The following is a 20034-nucleotide window of genomic DNA, read 5'->3' as shown; positions in this document are numbered from 1 at the left end:
CTTGAATAATAGAGTTTGTTTCAGGTGGGTTGTGCGTAAGTGTGTGTATCATTGTTGCACAGGTACACACGTTAGAGGACAGTGACGGAAATAGAAGCTCCTTTGAAGAACACCTTTAATTTGGCTGCCGGATGAATGCGGTGGCCCTCAGGAGATACAACATACTTACTGATGAAAAAAGAAAAAGAAAAAAATCTTGCCGCTGAAAAGCACAGATGAAAATGGAAATAAATGGAGGGAGACAAGGGGACTGGGGGAGAAACACGAGCGCTAATAAAGTGAGAATGCTGAACGTATATGGCGAATTGAATTACTACTGTTACTGATCTGACAGCGCATAAACACGCAGGGACCGGTGCGCGCAAATCCGAATGAAGTCAGAATCCACATGTGTGCCAAGTCTATCTTTGGCATCTTGGTGTGCACCGACCGAGTTGAGTGTCTGGAGCTCTAATACATTATGCAGCAGCCCTCAACATGCCCTTGACCGGGGTGACATAAATTTCACATACATTACAGATGTAATCCATTCTAATGAGCTTAGACTTTATCTTGTTGGGCACAGAATACACAGGGGAGTTGCGCCAACCAGGGAAAGATAAATATCACACTGCACTCCCAGCTTTTGTTGGTATGTGTTTTTAATGTCAGCACAAATAGCCGCAAAACGCAAAACAAACAGACGACCTTCTGTTTGTGGGCTCTCGGCAACCAGTCGCTTGTGAATGCTGATGTTTTATTGGTTTTTGGGCTCTTCTGCAGCCATTTTTAAAAAAACTATTTACTTATTGTATCTATGGAGGTGGAATCAGAAGGAGGCTAGTGTTGGATTGTATTGCAGGGATATGATGGCGTCCATTAGTAAGAACAATTAAAACTAAATATTTTGGGATTATTTTATACTGTAAAAGAAAAGTAGGACCACAATTCTCAAAATTAATCAAGAAATAATTTCCTTTGGTAATTAAGGAAGTTAACTTCACCTCTACACGCCTCTAATCACCTGCCAGGCTGACATATACCTGGTCAACTCATCATGCTCCGTTTGCTTAATATTTCTCAACCCACCCTTCCCATCATCTATTACCTCTTCTACCTCATCCCTCCCCACATCCCTGCATCCTTTCTTTTCTCCCAAATATTCAATATCTATTGTTCAAGTTACGAAGTTGAGACTGTGTCTTTTCCCTGTTTCTGTCGCTGAATTGCTAATCTGCTGTTGCACATAATAAAAAGAAAAAAATACTAATATAATAATAATCAGTGTTATAAACAAATAACAAATAAACCCTAGCATGTACGTGTGTTTATATGTGTGTGTGTGTGTATGTGTATGTGTGTGAGCATGCGTGTAGGTACTGTCTATGCACCAACCTGTTTCCTTGTCACAAATCTGCTCGCAGGGCTCCGTCGTCCTCTGGCCACAGTAGTCCTGCACCCAGTGTGCGGACGAATTGGTCTGATAGTAGAGCGTCAGCTTGGCGGGGTTCAGCCAATTAGAAACGTCCAGGAAGCTTCCCATACTGACCACAAAACTACTTCCTGAAAAAGAAAAAAAAAAAACAAGATAAAAAATGAGTTTGTCTGAAGAAAAAATTAATCAAAAATAAAAAAGTACACAAGGGCTTGGTTGTTTGGTATTTAAAAAAAACTATTTTCATGCTTCTATTGCACAACCAATTAGAAAGCTTCCCCATCCTGACCAGGCTGAATTTAAATGAGAAAATTAAGACCTATAATGTGTGTATTGATGGGATTTCCCTGGTAATTGCAGTACAGGGGCTAAAAGGCTTTCACGAGTCAGTTGGTAAACACTGTGCTCATTGACGCTGATTTACCTTTCTTTCTTACTGCTCCCAGACCAATCGTTAAAGTGTGATCACTGAACAAGGTTATCCCTAATTGATGCCAATGACTTCTGTTTCCAACGGGAGCTGTGAGGAGACTGTGCCTCAGCTCTGGTGAACGCTAAGATTCGTATACAGCTTTATCGTGTGGCTGCTTGGTCGCAGAAGTTTAATTTGTGGAAAAAACTCAAGAGTAAGTACACGTCTCTGTCTCAAAGTGATGTGAAATGCATTTTAAAAACTCTGCAAAGGAAGGACAGCGATTTCAAGGTTGAAAATGTTTCACAAATGTATTCTCTTTCATAAAGTGTAACCCTGTGATGGTGGTCTGCAGACTGGTTTTTCTAAACAGAGGATTAATACTGATGGAAAAGCTTAGACAGTAGCTAGCAATCAAATCTGTGAGTCACAGGGAGAAAAAAAATGTACTGGCCCGATGCCCTGCAGTAAAATACAAACCTCCATAGAAATATCCCACACCGAATGCTCTGCTCTTACATTGTGCTGCGGATAAAGGATCAATTTTCCTCATCTATTCTTTTTATATTGTAGGTGTTCCAAATTCCTAATAGGAGACACAACCTCCTCCTACACTCAAAGCCACCAGCTGCTTCTTTTCACTTGGCACCGGGTTGGTCTGAGTCACACAAAGTTTTACACAAATAAACACGCTTTATTTTCTGACTGTTACGTCAGTACTGTCTGGTCCTCAACAGCCCTGATTGTAGCCGTCATTCTGTTGTACATATAATACAGACTGGGAGTAAGGGGACCTTTAGCAGTGAATTATTTCACAACTCAAAAACACAAAGAAAACTTTCTTGTTTTTTTTTTGTGCAATAAATAAAATAACAAAAAATAGTGGACTAAGACGTCCTTCAGAATCGTCCCATTTGGCCGAATGCATGCACGATCATGGTCAGGGTCAAGGAAACACGTAGGTGTAATGTAATATTTCTTACAAGCATCACAGGGACTCTGAAGAAAATAAAATAAAATGTGGGTTGCTCTATCTGACAGAAACGGGCAAGTGATTATTATTTTGATAACAAGCTAGCCTGTCTAGTGTGGACTGATGCAGTCGCAATAAAGAAAAAAGCCAATGTCAAGCATCATTACAGCTGAAAACATGCAACTAAACTTAATGAGTTGTATAGACAACTGTGATTGGATAAAGTTCTTTGGTTTTTTTGTCCAACAAGCATCCTTCAAAAGACCACATTTTGTCCGGTGAGTGAGCTAATGGCTAAAAGACCAAGAACTCAATCGGGAAGTGGAATTCTGTAGCTGCTTTAGAGCTGCTAGAAAACTGGAGAAACGTATGATATAAACACATGGCTCCAACAAAGGGTAGGAATTGTTTTGGCTACAACCAGCTGTGAGCATCATCATCCCTACCATTTGACATCACATGCCTCGTAAATGACAAGCAGATCCAGCAATCGCATTCTAGAGGTTAGCCTGATTTATGTGTTCAATAATCCAATATGGGTCTCAACGGATGTTGTAAAAATGTAAATGTCCCTTCATGGGAAAAAGGTCCCCACCCCCTGGTTTAAAAGCTCAAGCTGAAGTGCATCTACCTCATATGGTGAAGTCATGAATGAATTATCTATAACATATGGGTCTGTGTAGGGTAATATCAGGTCTATAGTCAGATGAACAGCACAGGCTCATATTGTATATTGTCCAAAATGTAACAGGTAATAAAGAAACACTGGTTTAGATGGTTCAAAATGTATTTTCCTTCTCAAATAAGTTGTAAAATGTGTAAATAGTTATCATTGGCTTACACTTATTTAGAGACAAGAGCCGTTATCACTCTTGTAGTCATTGCCCAACAAACTGTTAAAAGGCTGAAACACACACACACACACACACACACACACACACACACACACACACACACACACACACACACACACACACACACACACACACACACACACACACACACACACACACACACACACACACACACACACACACACCTCTGTTTAGAAAGGATCCCAAAATAAAGCATCTCCCAGGTCAAGCTGACCAGAGATGAGTAAAACAGAGCTATTTCCTGCATCGCCGCAGTTTAGTGAACAGAACTGGCAGTAGCCCTCATTAATACGTCTTCATCTGTTATACCATCTGACTTAATGACACCTTATTTGACATTTTTATATTCACTATAGATGATTTTGAATGTACATGTTGGTGTATTGTTCTGTTATATCGCTGTCACATGAAGTTATGGCCATTGAGGTTCATGAGTGGGCACACAGCTAAATGGCAAATGTTAATTCTAATAATATATATTATTTTTAACTTTTTATCACCACCTACACAGTCTGTACTGGAGTTGATATCAAAGACATATCTGTAAAATAGACTTTTGAGAGCTTACATATGCTTTTCTTTAGAATTTATGACAATATATAGGTATATTACTTTCAAATTAACTCCATAAACCTCTTTGAGATATATTTAGCAAGTGGAATGGCACTCAGTAGAGCTGGAGCACGGCCAAGGCCCAACTGTCCCCTTATGGCTGATGCAGACCAGAGGATAATCGCTTTAAAACCCAATTTGTCTCTTCTGACAATCGCGGTGCCGATTATCTGCCCAAATAATCCTGAAGTGTGGGGGGTTTACAAAATAATCTTGATGCTACCCATTGAGTCGGAGCCGCCCCGATCTCGAATTATGATGATTACCGGCTCCAAGGGAAACCTGCAATAGCCAATGAGAGCGAGCTGACCGGGAAGCGTCACCAACCGGATGTTGCGCGCACACACTGCAAAATGTATAATCCAATTCCGTCTTCTCAGCCATGATTTCATACATTTTATTTTTCACTGCAAAACCCAACACATGACTTCCGTCCTCCTACATGTTTGTTTTTCTTCTGAAGTCACGTTGAATCACGTGAGTGCTCCACACTTCATTTAAAAAAGTGGCAGTAATGCAACTAAAAGTTTTTTGCCAACCGCACTAAAAAACTCAATAGGAAGAAGAAGAGGAAGAATCTGTCAAGTTTCTGTGAGACTCAAACTCTCTGGAACTGTCACTGTGAAATTGTTTCCTAGAAACGGCAACTGTGTGGTGTTACGTTCTGGCCAAATCACCTAGTGTGTGTGTGTTCTGAAGATTGTAAGATAAAAAGTCAGTTAAATCTGTCATTATGTCTGTGGTCTCCCACATTTTTTGAATCGATCAAGAGTTGAAAATCCTCTCGTGTGCAGCAGCCTTTATGAAACCACATTTAAATTCACGAGATCCAGATTTTTATTTAGATCCATAACAAATTGTACACAGTCATACATTCCAACTCGTAAATATCTGTGAATTATAGCAAAAAATTGCAAAAATGCAGAAAAAAATCTGTTTCAATGTTAACAAAAGTAATTAGAAACATTTCCTGGATCTGCCCCTTTATCCGGACCCGCACCAAAATTGAATGGATTCTTTCTTGGCCGAGGTCTCATCCTTCCACCAAGTTACATGGAAATCAGTTCAGTTGTTTTTGTGCAATCCTGCTTACATACAACAACAACAACAACAACAACAAATGGACAGGGGTGAAAACATCACCTCCTTGGCGGAGGCAATACGCTGGGCGTGATGTTGACTTGACAGCCCCGCTCCTCCACTGCTATCCACTTCCTCCCGCTACCTACCTCCACATTAACTTCTGTGTTTTCGTTTTTCTCTCCCGTCTCCTGCCATATCTCATCTGTCTACTCGTCACCCATGTTGAGTTTGCTGCTCATGCAGATGTCCGACCTCATCACCTGCCTCCCATCACTCATTATTCCTCCAGCGCACAGAGAGCGTTTCACAGAGGGCGGCTCACACGTCTTGTATGACAGATTGATACTGTATGTGCTGCCCTGCGGCAGTGGTGCTCTAGTACTTTTTATTGCCTCTCTATTCCTGTCCTCACTCAAGAACTTATACCGCGCATGGTTCGCCAGGATTCGTCGGGTTTGTTTATCTGTTGGATTTGTTTGTTTGTTTGCTCCGACTGCCTGCCTGCTGCCGACTGTACGCCTGCCAGACTACTGTGTTAAGCCACCTTTTATCAAATCTGCTCTGCCTCAGGTGTCGGCTTTTTCCGAGTCCCACCGCAGTTCACACACGGGCGCGGAATTAGCAGAGGAACAACAAAAGTAAAAGTCGAAAAAAAGGCTGATTATGGCTCCATCAAAATGCTCTTTTCTCACAATTAAAAGAAGAACAAAAACAGAAGAAAACTCTGGAAATGATAATGCTTATAAGTTGGGTACATTTGTTAATAAACCTTTTTGTACTTTTTTCTAAGAAATAGTGTCTCATACGCCTGTGGAGGCTGGGTGCATAATTTGTATGACACAATAATATAAACAAATACAATCAATCAAATGCTGTACAAACCATTTCCCTGACAGCTTTACCTATTGTGGGCCTGTGTGTGTAAAGTTTGTCATGGGGGTGGCCCTAAAGGGAAGTGCACGGGGTCTTCAAAATAAAACTAAGGCACTTTCTGGTACGAAACCATCATAACTGGAATGATCATTAGGTCAAAAGGACAACTCGAGGCACCTCCCAAAACTTTAAATGTCATTGTTGTGTCTGAGTGGAAACTTTGCCTCGGATAGTGGTGGTAGAGAAAAAGTCAGAAGGTCCCCAACATGAATCAATAATCATTCTACTGAACCTAACATTAAATTTAACAGCGCGTGGAGGAGCACATTTTAGTAGACTGGATAAACAGGCAATAGGAGAGCGAACTCAATAGTGTTATGATTTTAATGATCGGTTGCGTGATGTGTAATCTGATTGGTTCGGTAGAGCCAATAGGAAGGGAATTATAGTCATATACAAGATTAAATTCAATAACTTTTCTGGCTTACATTATATTCGGGGTGTTCACATATGCAGTACATTTAGTTACAGAGGACACAGTCTAAACTTTTCTGTACATTTCCATTTTCTATTGTGTTTCCGCTGGCACACAAACTGCGGGGCTGTGTGGGCGGACTAGAGATGAGGCCCCTACGGCAAGAGCACCTGATCGACTGATATGTGAACTGCTTTCAGAGATATGGCGATCATTAGCTAAATTGCCTTGGCTCTTCACTCCCTCTTACTTAACTTAAGTCCTTGCCTATTTTTCTACCCTCCCCCCCCCCCCTCTATGTCCGCTGCCAGTGAGGTTTATCCCACACTATTAATACATACACCCAATCTACACCGATTCCATAGCCAGAACGGAATTTAATAGAGACTCAGATGTGGCAGCAAGCCCAACATACTTAATCTATTTTGCAAATATTTAGTTTTTTTCCTATTTATTCTACATCTTTGAAATCACTTTGACTTTGAAGCATATAGCTTGTTTGTTTGTGATATAGTCAGCTTGTCAGGTGGTATAAATGAAATAGGAATAAACCTTGAGTGGTCACATGTTTGGAAAAAAAAAAAAAAAGGTTTTGTCTTGTTGACTGAAAAAGCCCAAACCATAACAGGGTTAAGTATTTTAATCTGCAACCTGCACTCTCAAAAAGTCCAAAAGCTCTCACTGTGTTTTGAAAACACCGCTCTTCATCAGTCTGATGGCTAAAAATGTCACTCAGTTGTCTGCGGCGGTAATAAATCATCTTTGTTTTCATTTGAAGCTTTCACCGCGTCGGCTTTATTTGTTGTCGATTTGTGTCCTTTTATAAGTTACTATTTTGTTGGATGGACGTGTGTCTTTTGTACTTTGTCAGTCCAACAGAGGGGAGGTTTTACACTGGAAAGCCAAGCAAATTGAAAACCACAAATCCCGGTCGAAGGGGTAGATATTTTACTGCGACCCATTTGTAAATAGAAACAGGGGAAGCATGCTGAGCTGCTCCCTGGTGCATTAGCTGCTGCTCCCTCACATTAGAAAACATGGAAATGAAGAGCATGGAGCTACAGTCATCCCCACTGTACGCTGCTGAGGGACAACTCAATTCCATTATCGCTCGAAATAAACCACAGTGGATAGTCGCTATTGTAAAAACATGTTTGAAAGATAAACATTTTTAACACTAAACACTTGATTAAAGGGACGGATCCAGGTTTTTCATCCATTAGCCTTGGTGGAGGTATTACTCTCTTTGAACGCACTTCTCGGCCAAGGAGGTCATGATTTCATCAGATTGTTTGTGTGTTATTTTTGCAGGATTAAGTTAAAAACTACTCAACTGATTTCTACTCAGTTTCGTGGCAGGGTGGGGTATAATCCAAGGAAGAACCCATTCAATTTTGGTGCGGATCTTGATCAGGGGGCGATTCTAGGATTTCTTTCTTTTTTTGTAACTTTCTGTAACATTGGTGGTTTTGTATCTATCTTGTTTTCTTCTTTTTGTTCTTGTTTTTCTTTATTTTTAATACTGGATCTTTGACTGTATCCAGACAATCCACAATCCATTCATACTGACATTATAAACAAACAGGGGTGAAAAGATCGCCCCTTTGGCTGATGTGATAATAAAAACATCCCAAAACAAAAATATTTAAAGCACACAGGTGGAAAAAAGTGTGATTTTTGTTCCTAGGTGTTCTAGTTGGATATTCTGCCAAGGTCTAATGATTGTGTTCCACTTACCGTCCGCGACAAAATGCTCAGGCACATGGAGGGTAACCTTGACAGTGAGGGGGCAGGAATCCTGCGTAGCATAGACAATGGCGATGACACATGTGCTGATGGTGATCAACGTCAGGGTGACCTTATTTAGAGGACTGTGTGGGTGGCCTAAAGGAAGAGAAAGAGAACAAAAATATATACAGGTGAGAAGTTTTAAAGTTTTACCCTTTTGTTGTGATCCTTGATTGTAAAAACAGACGACTGTATTTGAAAATCCTTGACAGAAAACGACAGCTTCTCACTTTCAGCACGGAGCCACGGCACGCTGACATATAACAGACTAAATCATCCACTTTAGCACCATGCTCTGCTGACAGTGCAATATCCAAGTCTTCCCGGATCCTTGAAAATACAGTTAATTGCATTCCTGATTTATGAATCTTAACCTGGGTTCAAGTTTGGCATGAGTAAGTAAAAGATGACTTAGAATACCCAAGTCCAGGATCATTTCCCGGTGTGATATATGATCTTATTACCACTGACACTGTAATAGATTGGATGTTTTGGTTGCCCTTTGGCTCTGGCAGGCCTTCCCAAGCCGGGATACAGGGAATAAAATTAGCCGCTTAACCTCTGTCTCCTGATATTTATCACGGGGAGAGAAGTCAGTGTGCCGAGAGGAGGATTACTGGGGAATACGTGTGGTAAGGTGCTGGGTTGGTGACAATCCCACTGGATTTTAACTGCTAAACTGGGGATGTTGAACTGATCACACAATGTTTCAGAATCCGCAGGCTCCAGGAAATGAGGGAGCAGTTACTTGGAGGAGAGCCGCTCCATGTGCCCCGTGAACTGTGTAGGTTTGTTGTAAAAGTCAATAGTAACAGTAAGGCTACTGATGTTGCCCTGTTCTAAGCAGAGGAGCGCAAGTGGCAGCACATGCATATGCTGGTGATGTGACGTATAGTGAACAAATGACCCATGTGATGATTACTATGTTATGGTTTACATTTTCAACTAGAGTGTAGTTTTTAAAGTAAAATGTCATTTTATCGATCAAAATGACTGACTATCATCCATTTATCTATTCATCCACCCATCCATCTGTCCCACCCATCCACCCACCCGTTTGTCCCACCCATCCATCCATCCATATAATCAACCAAGGATGGAATGTACAATTGGTCTAATGTAAAGTCAGCAAAAAGTCAGGAGAATCCCACGTGAGAACACAGCAGGTACAGGGGTCTAATACCGACAGACGCAAAAATGAAAAGAAAACTAAAAGAAAGCTTGAGGTGATAAGAGCTGATGCGAGTGTCTGTGTGTTGGCAAGAAAATCACTTGATCCTGCAGCGGAATTAATACGTCACTTCCTGCCTCAGCCTGCTGCTGCACCGGGCTGCTCCACCTCTCGCCTGAATAATGCGGAGGATGTGTTTCTGTTGTGAACGCGTCTGTGCAGAGAACGTCTCGCTGTGTTGTGCATGTGTGAAATGCAAACTGCAGGTAAAGTGCGTATCCGCAGGTCATGTGTGAAAACGGCTGTAGAGACGTACGTTTCTACCACTGACTAGTAGTACTACTAGCATTAGAACTGCAAGGTTTAATCCCGAACCCCCTACATTCCTCCTGACAGGAGTGTCCAGGGAAATCTCGACTGGAGTTTGGAAATTGGGAGATGCAGCTCAAGGTCAAAAGCAGGTAGAGGCAGGATAATGAATCCGTCCGTACCAAAACGCACGTCTACCACTGTCACAATATTGTGAAGGGCCGGGAACAACAGCTGCCTGCAGCAAAAATGGGAGAGCAGCTAATCCCCTTTGGGGTGTGGGTGGTGTCACTGGGCGTGTGAAGGGGTCCCTCAATTACTCTAAAAGCCTACTGAGTAGACAAAAGCATGTGCGCTCACGATGGCAAACACTTACTATATGGCCACGAAGCAAACACCTATAGTCTGTGCCACGTGAGGCACGCTCACGAGCAATGGACAAAAGGTAAAGCTTACATTAAAATCTCTTCCCTCTTTTTCCTCTTCCTTCACTTTTCTCTGTTCGTCTTCTAAAGAGAACCCATTGACTTTACATGGGCTGTAATTTTAACACGGATCACACTCATTGGCTTTATGTCTCCTCGAGCCGTCTGCCCACAAGGCTTTTTTCGAATAAAATCTAAGTGTCCAGTTTAACAGGAACCTACAGTTTAGACAAGGACCTTGCGATCTCTAACGATGCACCCAAGCCCTTTCTATTTCTATTATCTTTATTTGTGAATGAGCAACCATCTCCTGTGATTAATTGCATTGTAAAGATACTAAAAGATACTGTAGAGTTTGTTGCACAGACCCAAATTTATTAGATTGAATTTATTGAAGCCTTGAGAATCCATTGAGCCAAGGAGAGCCCAGGTTATGGAGCCAGTTCTTTAAACTGAAAGGTTCTTAAACAGCTCAGATTTTCATTCTAAGACCTAAACTAAGAACTTGAAAAGAGGTTAAATATCCATATTCTGAAACCCATCAATCAAATTTGTTTTAAAACTGCTGATCCAGCTTTGGATCTGTGAGGCTGGAACATATGAATAAAAAAATAATGGTTGAATTTGAACTGAAGTTAACACTTTGTTACCCTTTTAAATATATAATTCCTTTCACTAAATAATTTCGTCATTAGAGATTAGTCTTTATTTATATATTAAAGCCTAATATAAGTGTCCCAGGTTACCAAGTGACCTGTCCTAGATTATCAAACATAGGCAGGATTTTACAAAACTAAAAGCTGTGTCATGTCTCCTCCTCCTCTTCTGGTGTGGTTAGAAAACATTTTAAAGCAAAATATGTTGAGCTAATGGGTAAAACCAATCTCGGAATAAGTCACTGAAATCAAAATTGCAAAAAATGTCCCATAATACCCAAATTGACCCTTTAAATTATCCAGCAACTAAACTTAGTTTGAAGAAGGATCACTAAATTTCAAATTCCACCTCCACAGTTGCATTTTTCCTGTTGTGTAATTATATGTTTTTCTTTATGTGAAGCAATAGATGTTTTGGGATGCAAGAATTCAGAAGAGATTCTGAGAAAGTATAATCTAATCTAATTTAATTTAGCATTCAGATGTCCCCAAATAAACCCAGACCTGATCTAATCCTGTGGTAGACCAGCTACAAAGGACCAGCCACTGGTGATTTGTAATAATAATAATAACAATACCATAACCTACCCTCCCTTTCTGTGCCTTGTGTTGGTGATCTGTGGCCATGGGAAGTAATAGAACCACATTGATTTCCATTATCTTTCAATCACCCCATAGGAACCAAAGTGGACACCCGCTGTCTCAATCCCTGTATTTTATTTCCTTGGTCACACAAATGCAAAATCTGCACAGTCTTAACTATCACATATCAGAATGTGGAAAGTGAAGTTGAATTCATGTTTCCCATCAAAGTTATTTGACTCATCGCCGAGCCTCCATTTGCATCAGCTCATGTATCTGCTTTGAGTGTCATTGCCATGGAACGGCACTTTATACCCCACCGGGAACACGCGTTACTCCGTCCTACTCGCAGCTATGGTGACAATTCCAGAAATGCCTCATTTCACTCAGCTATGGGCCACCGTTCCATTAATCCTTCTCACATGCAATTAGGGTAAAGTTGGAAATCATTTGTTTTTCAGAATGTTAATTTGTATCTTCTTTGCTTTTTTACTTTACGGCCCTCACGGCAGTGTGCGCTGGATAAGAGGGCTCCCCCTTGTGCAAGTTAATGTGTTTGTTCCACATTTGGTAACAGTACACAAAGAAGTAGACGTGTTTTTCTTCTGACCTTTGCCGCGTCTCCGTCCTCTGTGCTGCTCTGTGTAAAACTTCATCTGGCTGTCATCTTCAGGCTCAGACCCCGATTCCCCTTGGGGACCAAACACGCCTCCGGTTGCTGGCGGCGAGACGACAAGAGCGAAAAAAGGAGAAAGAAATCAAAAAGGAGAATCGAGCAAACAAGGAATAAACTCCAACAACTATGTATATAGGTTATTCAAACATTGGTAATCATGGTTGTTATGATTACTGGGGTGCAGCGGCACACAAGGTATTAAGTACACTTAAAACTGGGGCACTTCCTTCACTTAATGAGAAAAATAATGCTGTTTTCTGTGTGTTTCCAGCCCCATTGCTGCTATTTTAATTCTGCATATCATTTGAGTTGCAGGGGAACATGTGTACACACAATAAAACTGTTGTCACAGCGATTCCATTCCGCTATATTAAACGTCACCTAACAATTTTTTTTGTAAATCACTTCGTCTCAGTTTTATTGCATTTTGTATTTTTTAATTCATGCTCTGTTTTTTCATACCTGTATCTACATTATTTTATTTTCCTGTTCAGCACTTTGGTCAAATGTGGTTGTTTTAAACCTGCTGTATAAATAAACTTTGACTTCGGTCACATACCTAACACACACCAAACTTGTGTGTATGTGTATGTGTATGTGCACGTCTGCATTCGAGTCAGAGCGAGAGCAAGAGCGAGGCTGTGACAGTTAAGAGGCTTTGTTTGTGCTGAATTTCCACTGCAACATCACAACCCACATTCCTGCGAAACTCACAGGAGCTGCCACAAAGTGATAATTGTCAGGGATTTGCAAAGTGTCGCTGTAAGTCACTGAAGGATAAACACGTTATCTAAGATTATCAAATTTATATCTCAGAACTGCAGTGTAATACCTTATATACAGTAAATAATCCAGCAGGAGGTGAATGCATGATATTTATAATGCTGGAGCTGTATTTTAAGCCAAACCCTAAATAAAACGACTATATGCCGACAGCATGGAACCTCATGGATGCTCATGTGTTTTGCTTGTATAATCCCCAGGATCACAGTGATTACGCTTCCTAATCTCCCCGAGTGGAAACAGGATAAAGGACAGAGAGAAAATCAATGTTGTTGTTTTTTTTCTCTTGGTCATGAGGGACCACCTGAAATGAAATGATCCACCTGTTACAGCAAATTAAAAGACGGAGAAAAAAAGAAAACGCACAATGGAGATGGTGTGTTGTGTCGATATCCTGATCCATCATCTTCTGAATGGGGCTAAATGACCCCGACAGTGATGATAATAGGTCATGGCTACATTGAACATACACTTAAATGGTATTTATATGGTACATGATGATCATAAAAACACAGTGTACTTGTTGAAGAGCTGCCTTTGTATTTTACTTTTTTACTATTAAACTCTAATGACCTAAATTCAAAATATACGACCTAGAATCCCATCAGATCGTCTGTAGTTTGCCTCATTTCGATTACCGGATAAAGTGACTTTGTTGAAAGTGGTTTAGTTTAGATTATCCAAGTCTAAGTCAGCTCAGAGCATATTTGTCGGCCATTGTAACAAAAGCCAACGCCGTGGGCGGCCAGTGAGGCGAGGGATAAGGAAGGCTAATATTTCACCAACAATTAAAACTACCACATACAGTTTTATGTTCATAACAGTATTTCTACGCACGGTTCAAAAACAACAACACTCAACGCTGATCTATAGCAACACATAACACTGATTGCACAAAAACAGCACACAACAAATGATGCAACACAGTAAAACTAGGCTGCCGATCTACGCTGAAACCACAATGTAACTGTGTTATATTGTTATTATCAGACCACGTTATCCTGTTCAAATCAACAATTGTACAGACTGATCGCAAACACAACCAAACCAATGATGGTCACATGTCATGTCAAGGTGCCGCGTTGCCATAGGGGGCTGCACACATTCACAACAATACCACAACCAGGCAAGACAAGGACAGCACAGTTGTTTTCCTTATTTTAACTTTATGCAGTGGAAGCTGCTCAAAACTATTTTGGGGAAGGCTTGACATTCTCCAGCCTACATTACCCTTCACCCCTATTTTGCACACTTTTATCTTGTGTGTCTTTTATTGCGTCCTTCTTTATATTTATACTTGTATTTTTTTTTTTACCTTTGCCATGTTTGTAATGCACTTTGGCTCAACTCCTGATGTTTTCAACTTGACATTAGGAGGGTAAAGTTACCAAGCTACAAAGATTGAGCAGAATAAAAAAAAATACAGAACCTCAGATGTTTATATCAAATGCCAGATCAAGAGCGTATTTAAACTTTGAAAGTGAGAAAAACCTAGAGGCAACAGATATAGCGGTCAGGGCGAGCTGCGGCGCTCTGGAACAGATGTAGAAAGGGGAGATTGTTTCTATCAATGGTGAGAATGTACTGAATGTACTGAGTTTACAGTCCACAGTGAACACGATGACATGGGTGAGCGTTTCAGGGTCGGAAGCGAATGGCAACAACAATTTTTTTAGAAATGCATCCAAGCTGGATGCACTCGCACAGAGGCAAATCAATAAGTAACACAAAAGTAGTTTAAGTCTGTGGCTCAGGAAACTTTAAATACAGCCAGGTGCTGCACATAGCAGATATTCTGCCAGCTTGTTTTTATTCACCTTAAAACTTTTTTTCTCTAAAACTTGTGCCGAGTTTATTAACAAAGCCAGAGATGGTGCAACATATTATATTTTATCCTTGTTCATAGTCGTAACTCGTGGACAAACGCTGAGCAGATGAAATACTTGATTTTATTCACTTCATTAACATTATGTCATAACTCGTGATCATTTGTCTGTGCCATAAATATTTTAGGCATGATGAAAAGTTCTATTAAGTTTGTGTAAAAATAAAAAATAAAAAGCGAGCACAGAAAGCTGTCATCATTCGTTCAGTCTGTTGCACTTAAACAGGTCGAGAGTCGAGTTGGATCTGGAGTGCGAGAGTCTGGTGGAGTGAAATCAAGCCAATGTGCTGTAAAATTGGTTCTGAATTTATGCATCGTGTTAGAACATGCCCAAGAGAAGTGGTGGATGGAAATACAGGCAGATGGAAGAAGAGAGGCAGGAACTGAAAATGTCACAATGTCACAACCAAGATTTACCGCCCTGTGGTTGGATGTTTCCGCCAACCAGTGCAATTTCACTCCACACACATTTTTTTTTCCAGTTTCATATCAGGTCAACGTGCCCTTTGACCTTTGACCACTGAAATCTAACATAACCTTTTAGTCCAAGTGACAATTGATCAAAAGTTACAGAAATACCCTTGAAAAACATGGTTTCTAAAGTCCCACGACCTTGACCAGCGACCGTTTATCACCAAACTCCAATCAGTTCCTGTGTGAGTCCAAGTGAACGTTTGTACCACATTTCCAAGGATTCCCTGGAGGTCTTCTTGAGATATCAGGCTCACAAGGCAACAAGTCCCAGCTCCCTTTACCTTTGACAACCAAAATCTTACCAATTTGAGTAGAACTGGATGTTTCTATCAAAGTTGAAGAAAGTCCTTGAGTGCATTCTTGAGATTTCATGTTCACAAAGACGGACAATCCGAAAACCTAATGTCTCCGGCCACTAGCAGTCACCAGCGCTGAGACATAAAAAAGAGCAAAACGACAGCTTCAACAATCAGCCTGTACATTGTGGTTTCAAGTTATATCTGTCACTTTTTTGTCCATTTCAAGAAAAACAGGTTCCATTTACTGAAACATTGGTGCCATTTTTGTGGCATCAAAATTCAGAGTGCACGGTGAAGCAATTCAGAGCTTAACTCTATCTACTTCATAAAATGCTTCCTTTAATGAACTCATAAACCATGCTCTTTTTTGGTTGATATAATATGGATGTCCTTTATTGTAATGAATGAGTCTATTGCAGCTCGGTGATGCCCCCCCCCCCCACACCCCACACCATTAAATGCATCACTCGGACAAGGTAAGTAACTAGTAAGAAAAGTAATTCCATTTTCCTCCTCTGTAGATCAATAGCTTAATAATCTTGGTTGTACTTGTACTTTTCCAAAGTGCTGCTTCAGATTTACAGATAAGGGGGTTTGTAAATCTTGTAGTAAGTGAGTCTCACTTGCAAAATCTTGGTTATCCTCAACATTCGGGAAGGCCTAACTGTTTATCAAGGACCGACGTATGTAGCCGGGCTCGTGCGAGGCTGTGAAATGAAATCAACCTGTCCTTAACCTCAGCGTGTTGCCAGTGAGGAGAGGCAAGGATGCAATTTGATCCTTGCAGTTTAGCTGTGATGAAATAAATGTGCGGATTACACTTTCAGTTTAGCAAACACCACAAAGTACTTACTTAAGCCGTGTTCTTCAACCCTTAACCCATAAAAGAGAAAAAACTTGATGAAATGAGTTCGGACCAAAATGCCCTTGCGTTGCAAATATGTCCTCGGCTCTCAAAGTCTTGCACAGAACAAGGTCCTCCCCAAAATAGAAGAACACTAACACGCAGATGCACCAGGTCAGGTACCATGAATGCTCCGATTACACTTAACACGTAGAAAACACTACAATAATTAGCCTCTTTAGATTTGCACTTAAAACCTGCATCAGAAGAGCGTCTCTGACACATGAGCTAATTACATAACCACAGACTGAGCCTTATAGCTTATAGGAGAGGTGATATTGTAATGATACTTATAAACAAGGCAAAGTTTAATGAAGTTGGAATTTAAAATTATAGAAGGTGATGATATATTCTTAAATCTCCACAGTCTGAATAATCACATGGACGTTTTATATGAAAAACGGACTGAAAGGCAAATAAAGAAAATGGCTGGTTTTCTAAAAAAAACTTCCAACGAAACGTTAATGGATTATCAAGAGAACAATTGCCATCGTGCATTCGCAGCTCAGCGAGCATCAAAATCAATTTCAAATTTTAAACAACCACACACACACACACACACTCAACTCTCTGAACCCTCTGTGGTGTTTGTCATGAAACGGGGTCAGGTATTGCTTTTTTATTTATTGCTCCTTTTTTCTGTGGGAGGCTGCCGTTCTTTATTGTTGTCCAACGCAGCATCGTTGCACACTTTCTGTGATGCTTTCACATCTCGTGCTCTGCTTGACATTGACATTTGAACAGAACGCTGGCCAATTATTTCCATTCTCCCATCACAACCTTCTTTTTAAACGGGCCATTGCAAATTTTTTTGTACATCTTTGTGAGTGGCAGAGGCTCCCAGTACAAAGCACGGTAAATCAAGGGAAAATATAAATTCAACAAGACTTCCTGTCATTTGCATGATCGCTCCTTCAAATGCATATGCATAAAGGAGAGAGTAACATTTCATGGATCACACAAAAGGTGAGGTGACAAGCTCCTATGTGTGTTAGTGTGTGTGTGTGACAGGTGAATTGTGCTTCCAGGCAAAGGCACGAGTTTGATAAATAACCCACACAAGAATACGTCTGAAACAAGGGCGCAAAAGTCTTTAGAAATCGGGGCCTTAGGTCTTTTTTATTTCACGGCTTTTTTTCCCCCTCTATTCACATTTCTTTCCGCTTTCAGTTTGTTTTCTTCCGCGGCTCCGTCTTGCTCCTCTCTCCCTCAGTGGTAATACCTAACAAATCAAGCCCCATGAAAATATCAACATCCAGAACAAAACACCAGGGCCAAACTACATCATGCTGGTACTACAAATTTCCATAACCATTCATCTTGAAGTTCATTCACAATTGTTGTTGTGTTGCAAAACAGTGCATGCAACCTGTGTAAAAATGCACATAAATGCATAATTCCACTCTTGTTATGTGTTATTTGTGTAGCACACAATCACAACATACAACTCATGACATTTTATGGCGTAAGGTCAAAAAATGACACGTACTCGGCAACAGAGAAACATGATGAAACTTGTAAGAGAACCGGACTCAGCTCGTGCTCTCAGACTACAAAATTAAATCTCACCTCATGGTGTGGTGCGGTGTACAAATTACAAATGCAGACTGAAACAAGGAGTTTGCGTTTGTCACAGAAATGTGTATATTTAATAGGTTTGTACTGAAAAAATGTACATGCGTGTACAACATGTTGAATGTTAAGTGTTCTTTATCAATAATCTATAAAATGTCAGATGAGAAATTATGTCCTGACTGATGATGACAGTAGATAAATGAGCCCAGAGTGAAAGTAGATGGCAAAAAGTGGGAGGCAGTGCATGAGAGAGTAAAGTAAGAAGAGTAAGAATGAAAAGGAGAGAGCAGATATGAAAGAAAGCTTTGTAGACTAAACCAGAACAAGATGTCACAATTATGTACTGAAGCAAGACTAATGTAATTTGGTGTTGGGCCTTAAGAGCACTTCGAATGGAGCTGCTCCACAGAGTCTGTTATTTTCAACAAAGGGACTTCCCAGTCTAGGCAGCCAATAATCCCTGCGTTTGGTGAAGCTCTGCCGATACAACTGTCTCCAAAACCAACCAAGCAACAGCAAGTAGAAGTGCACATCATCACCAAGGAAATATACAAAGTACATTTTTTTTTTACGGGCTGGAGATCAGGAGACAGACTTTAAAGTGTAAAGGCCATTCTATGCAGATGAGTTCATGTTCTCAGTCGGGCATGTGGGCATTTACAGATGTCTGGTACCTTTAGGAACAGCCCAGCCTGGAGTGCAGGCGTGGGGAGTGTAAATAAGTTAAACAAAACTAGCATTGCCTTCAGTGTTGTCCCTTCTGGAGAATTGAGCAACAGAATCCCCATAAATCAAAAATAAACCAACTCTCAAATAACTATAGAGGCAACTGTATTTTATATCAAACTGTATTTCACTAAAACACACAGCTTTGAAGAGATTCTGTGCAGTTTCACACAGATGTCGAAGAATGTGATTCTCGCACATCTCTTTGACCGGTTACTGTAGAAGTTTCAAGTTGATCAAATAGTGTTGCCTTCAGGCTGTTGACTGAGTGAACAGGCGTGATCCACATCAGCCACGACAGGGACGGAAAACAAGCGAGGCTGCGAACGACTGCTTGAACCTGGTTAAAAAGCAAAAGTACAAATCGGTTTACTCGTCAGACAACAGGAACTAAGACATTCAAGAAAATCAACCAAATACATCAAACACAAACTATATGTAGAGTATAGGTGAGTTATGTGCTGGGGGACCGACTGTTAAATACACGAGTGTTGGCCTGTGGGGCTGAGATAATGGCGTATGGATCGTACCATAAATTACGTAGAGGTTGGCTACAGAGCAGCACTCAATGGATTGAGCTGCAAGGACTCACTCCTCAAACACATATGTTTGTCGACACGGGCGCTTGAAGCTGCACATGAAAAAAAGCAGCCATTATTCATAATGCATGTCGTGCACCTGGCGTGTTTTAATGTGCTTTTTACCAATTCTGCTGACTTGACATTCTTTGTTTCAACTGTGACAAACAAGATCCATCGTTTTCACGCCCACGTAATTATACGGACTCGTTATTCAATAAAAAGGTGTGTGGAGGTGGGACAGTTGTGGGAGGGAAGACCTTCCGCAGGTCAGGGTGCATGTGTGAAAAATAGACTGTATGGGAGGAAAATAGTAAATAACGGTCAGCATCTGCAGCCGATTCTGCATCCGCTTATATTCAATATATGTTGACAGGTGATTTGTGCATTTGCTCTAGTGCTCATTAATACTATATTTGCATGTGTGCACACTCTCAGCTCCTGTTTGCATATATGCGCATTGGGATTGTGACGACTCTCACAATT

General features: G+C 40.7%; 1 protein-coding gene across 3 annotated transcripts in view; it reads right to left on the bottom strand.

The window, feature by feature from the left end:
- The window catches only part of LOC117771559 (astrotactin-2), a 248692-nt gene that overhangs the window by 128271 nt on the left and 100387 nt on the right, over positions 1-20034 (bottom strand). For 2 of the 3 annotated variants that reach the window (XM_034602058.1, XM_034602059.1), the window contains exons 5-7: positions 12259-12366; positions 8455-8601; positions 1375-1542 (exon numbers count right to left, since the gene is read on the bottom strand). In XM_034602058.1, coding sequence (XP_034457949.1) covers positions 1375-1542; positions 8455-8601; positions 12259-12366 — 423 coding nt within the window. The remainder of the gene's footprint in view (positions 1-1374; positions 1543-8454; positions 8602-12258; positions 12367-20034) is intronic. The other variant, XM_034602060.1, reaches the window with a different exon arrangement.

The sequence above is a fragment of the Hippoglossus hippoglossus genome, chromosome 12 (assembly GCF_009819705.1).
Source record: "Hippoglossus hippoglossus isolate fHipHip1 chromosome 12, fHipHip1.pri, whole genome shotgun sequence".
Classification (NCBI taxonomy): Eukaryota; Metazoa; Chordata; class Actinopteri; order Pleuronectiformes; family Pleuronectidae; genus Hippoglossus; species Hippoglossus hippoglossus.
The sequence above is the reverse complement of the archived record's forward strand: the minus strand, read 5'-3'. Positions and strand labels throughout refer to the sequence as shown.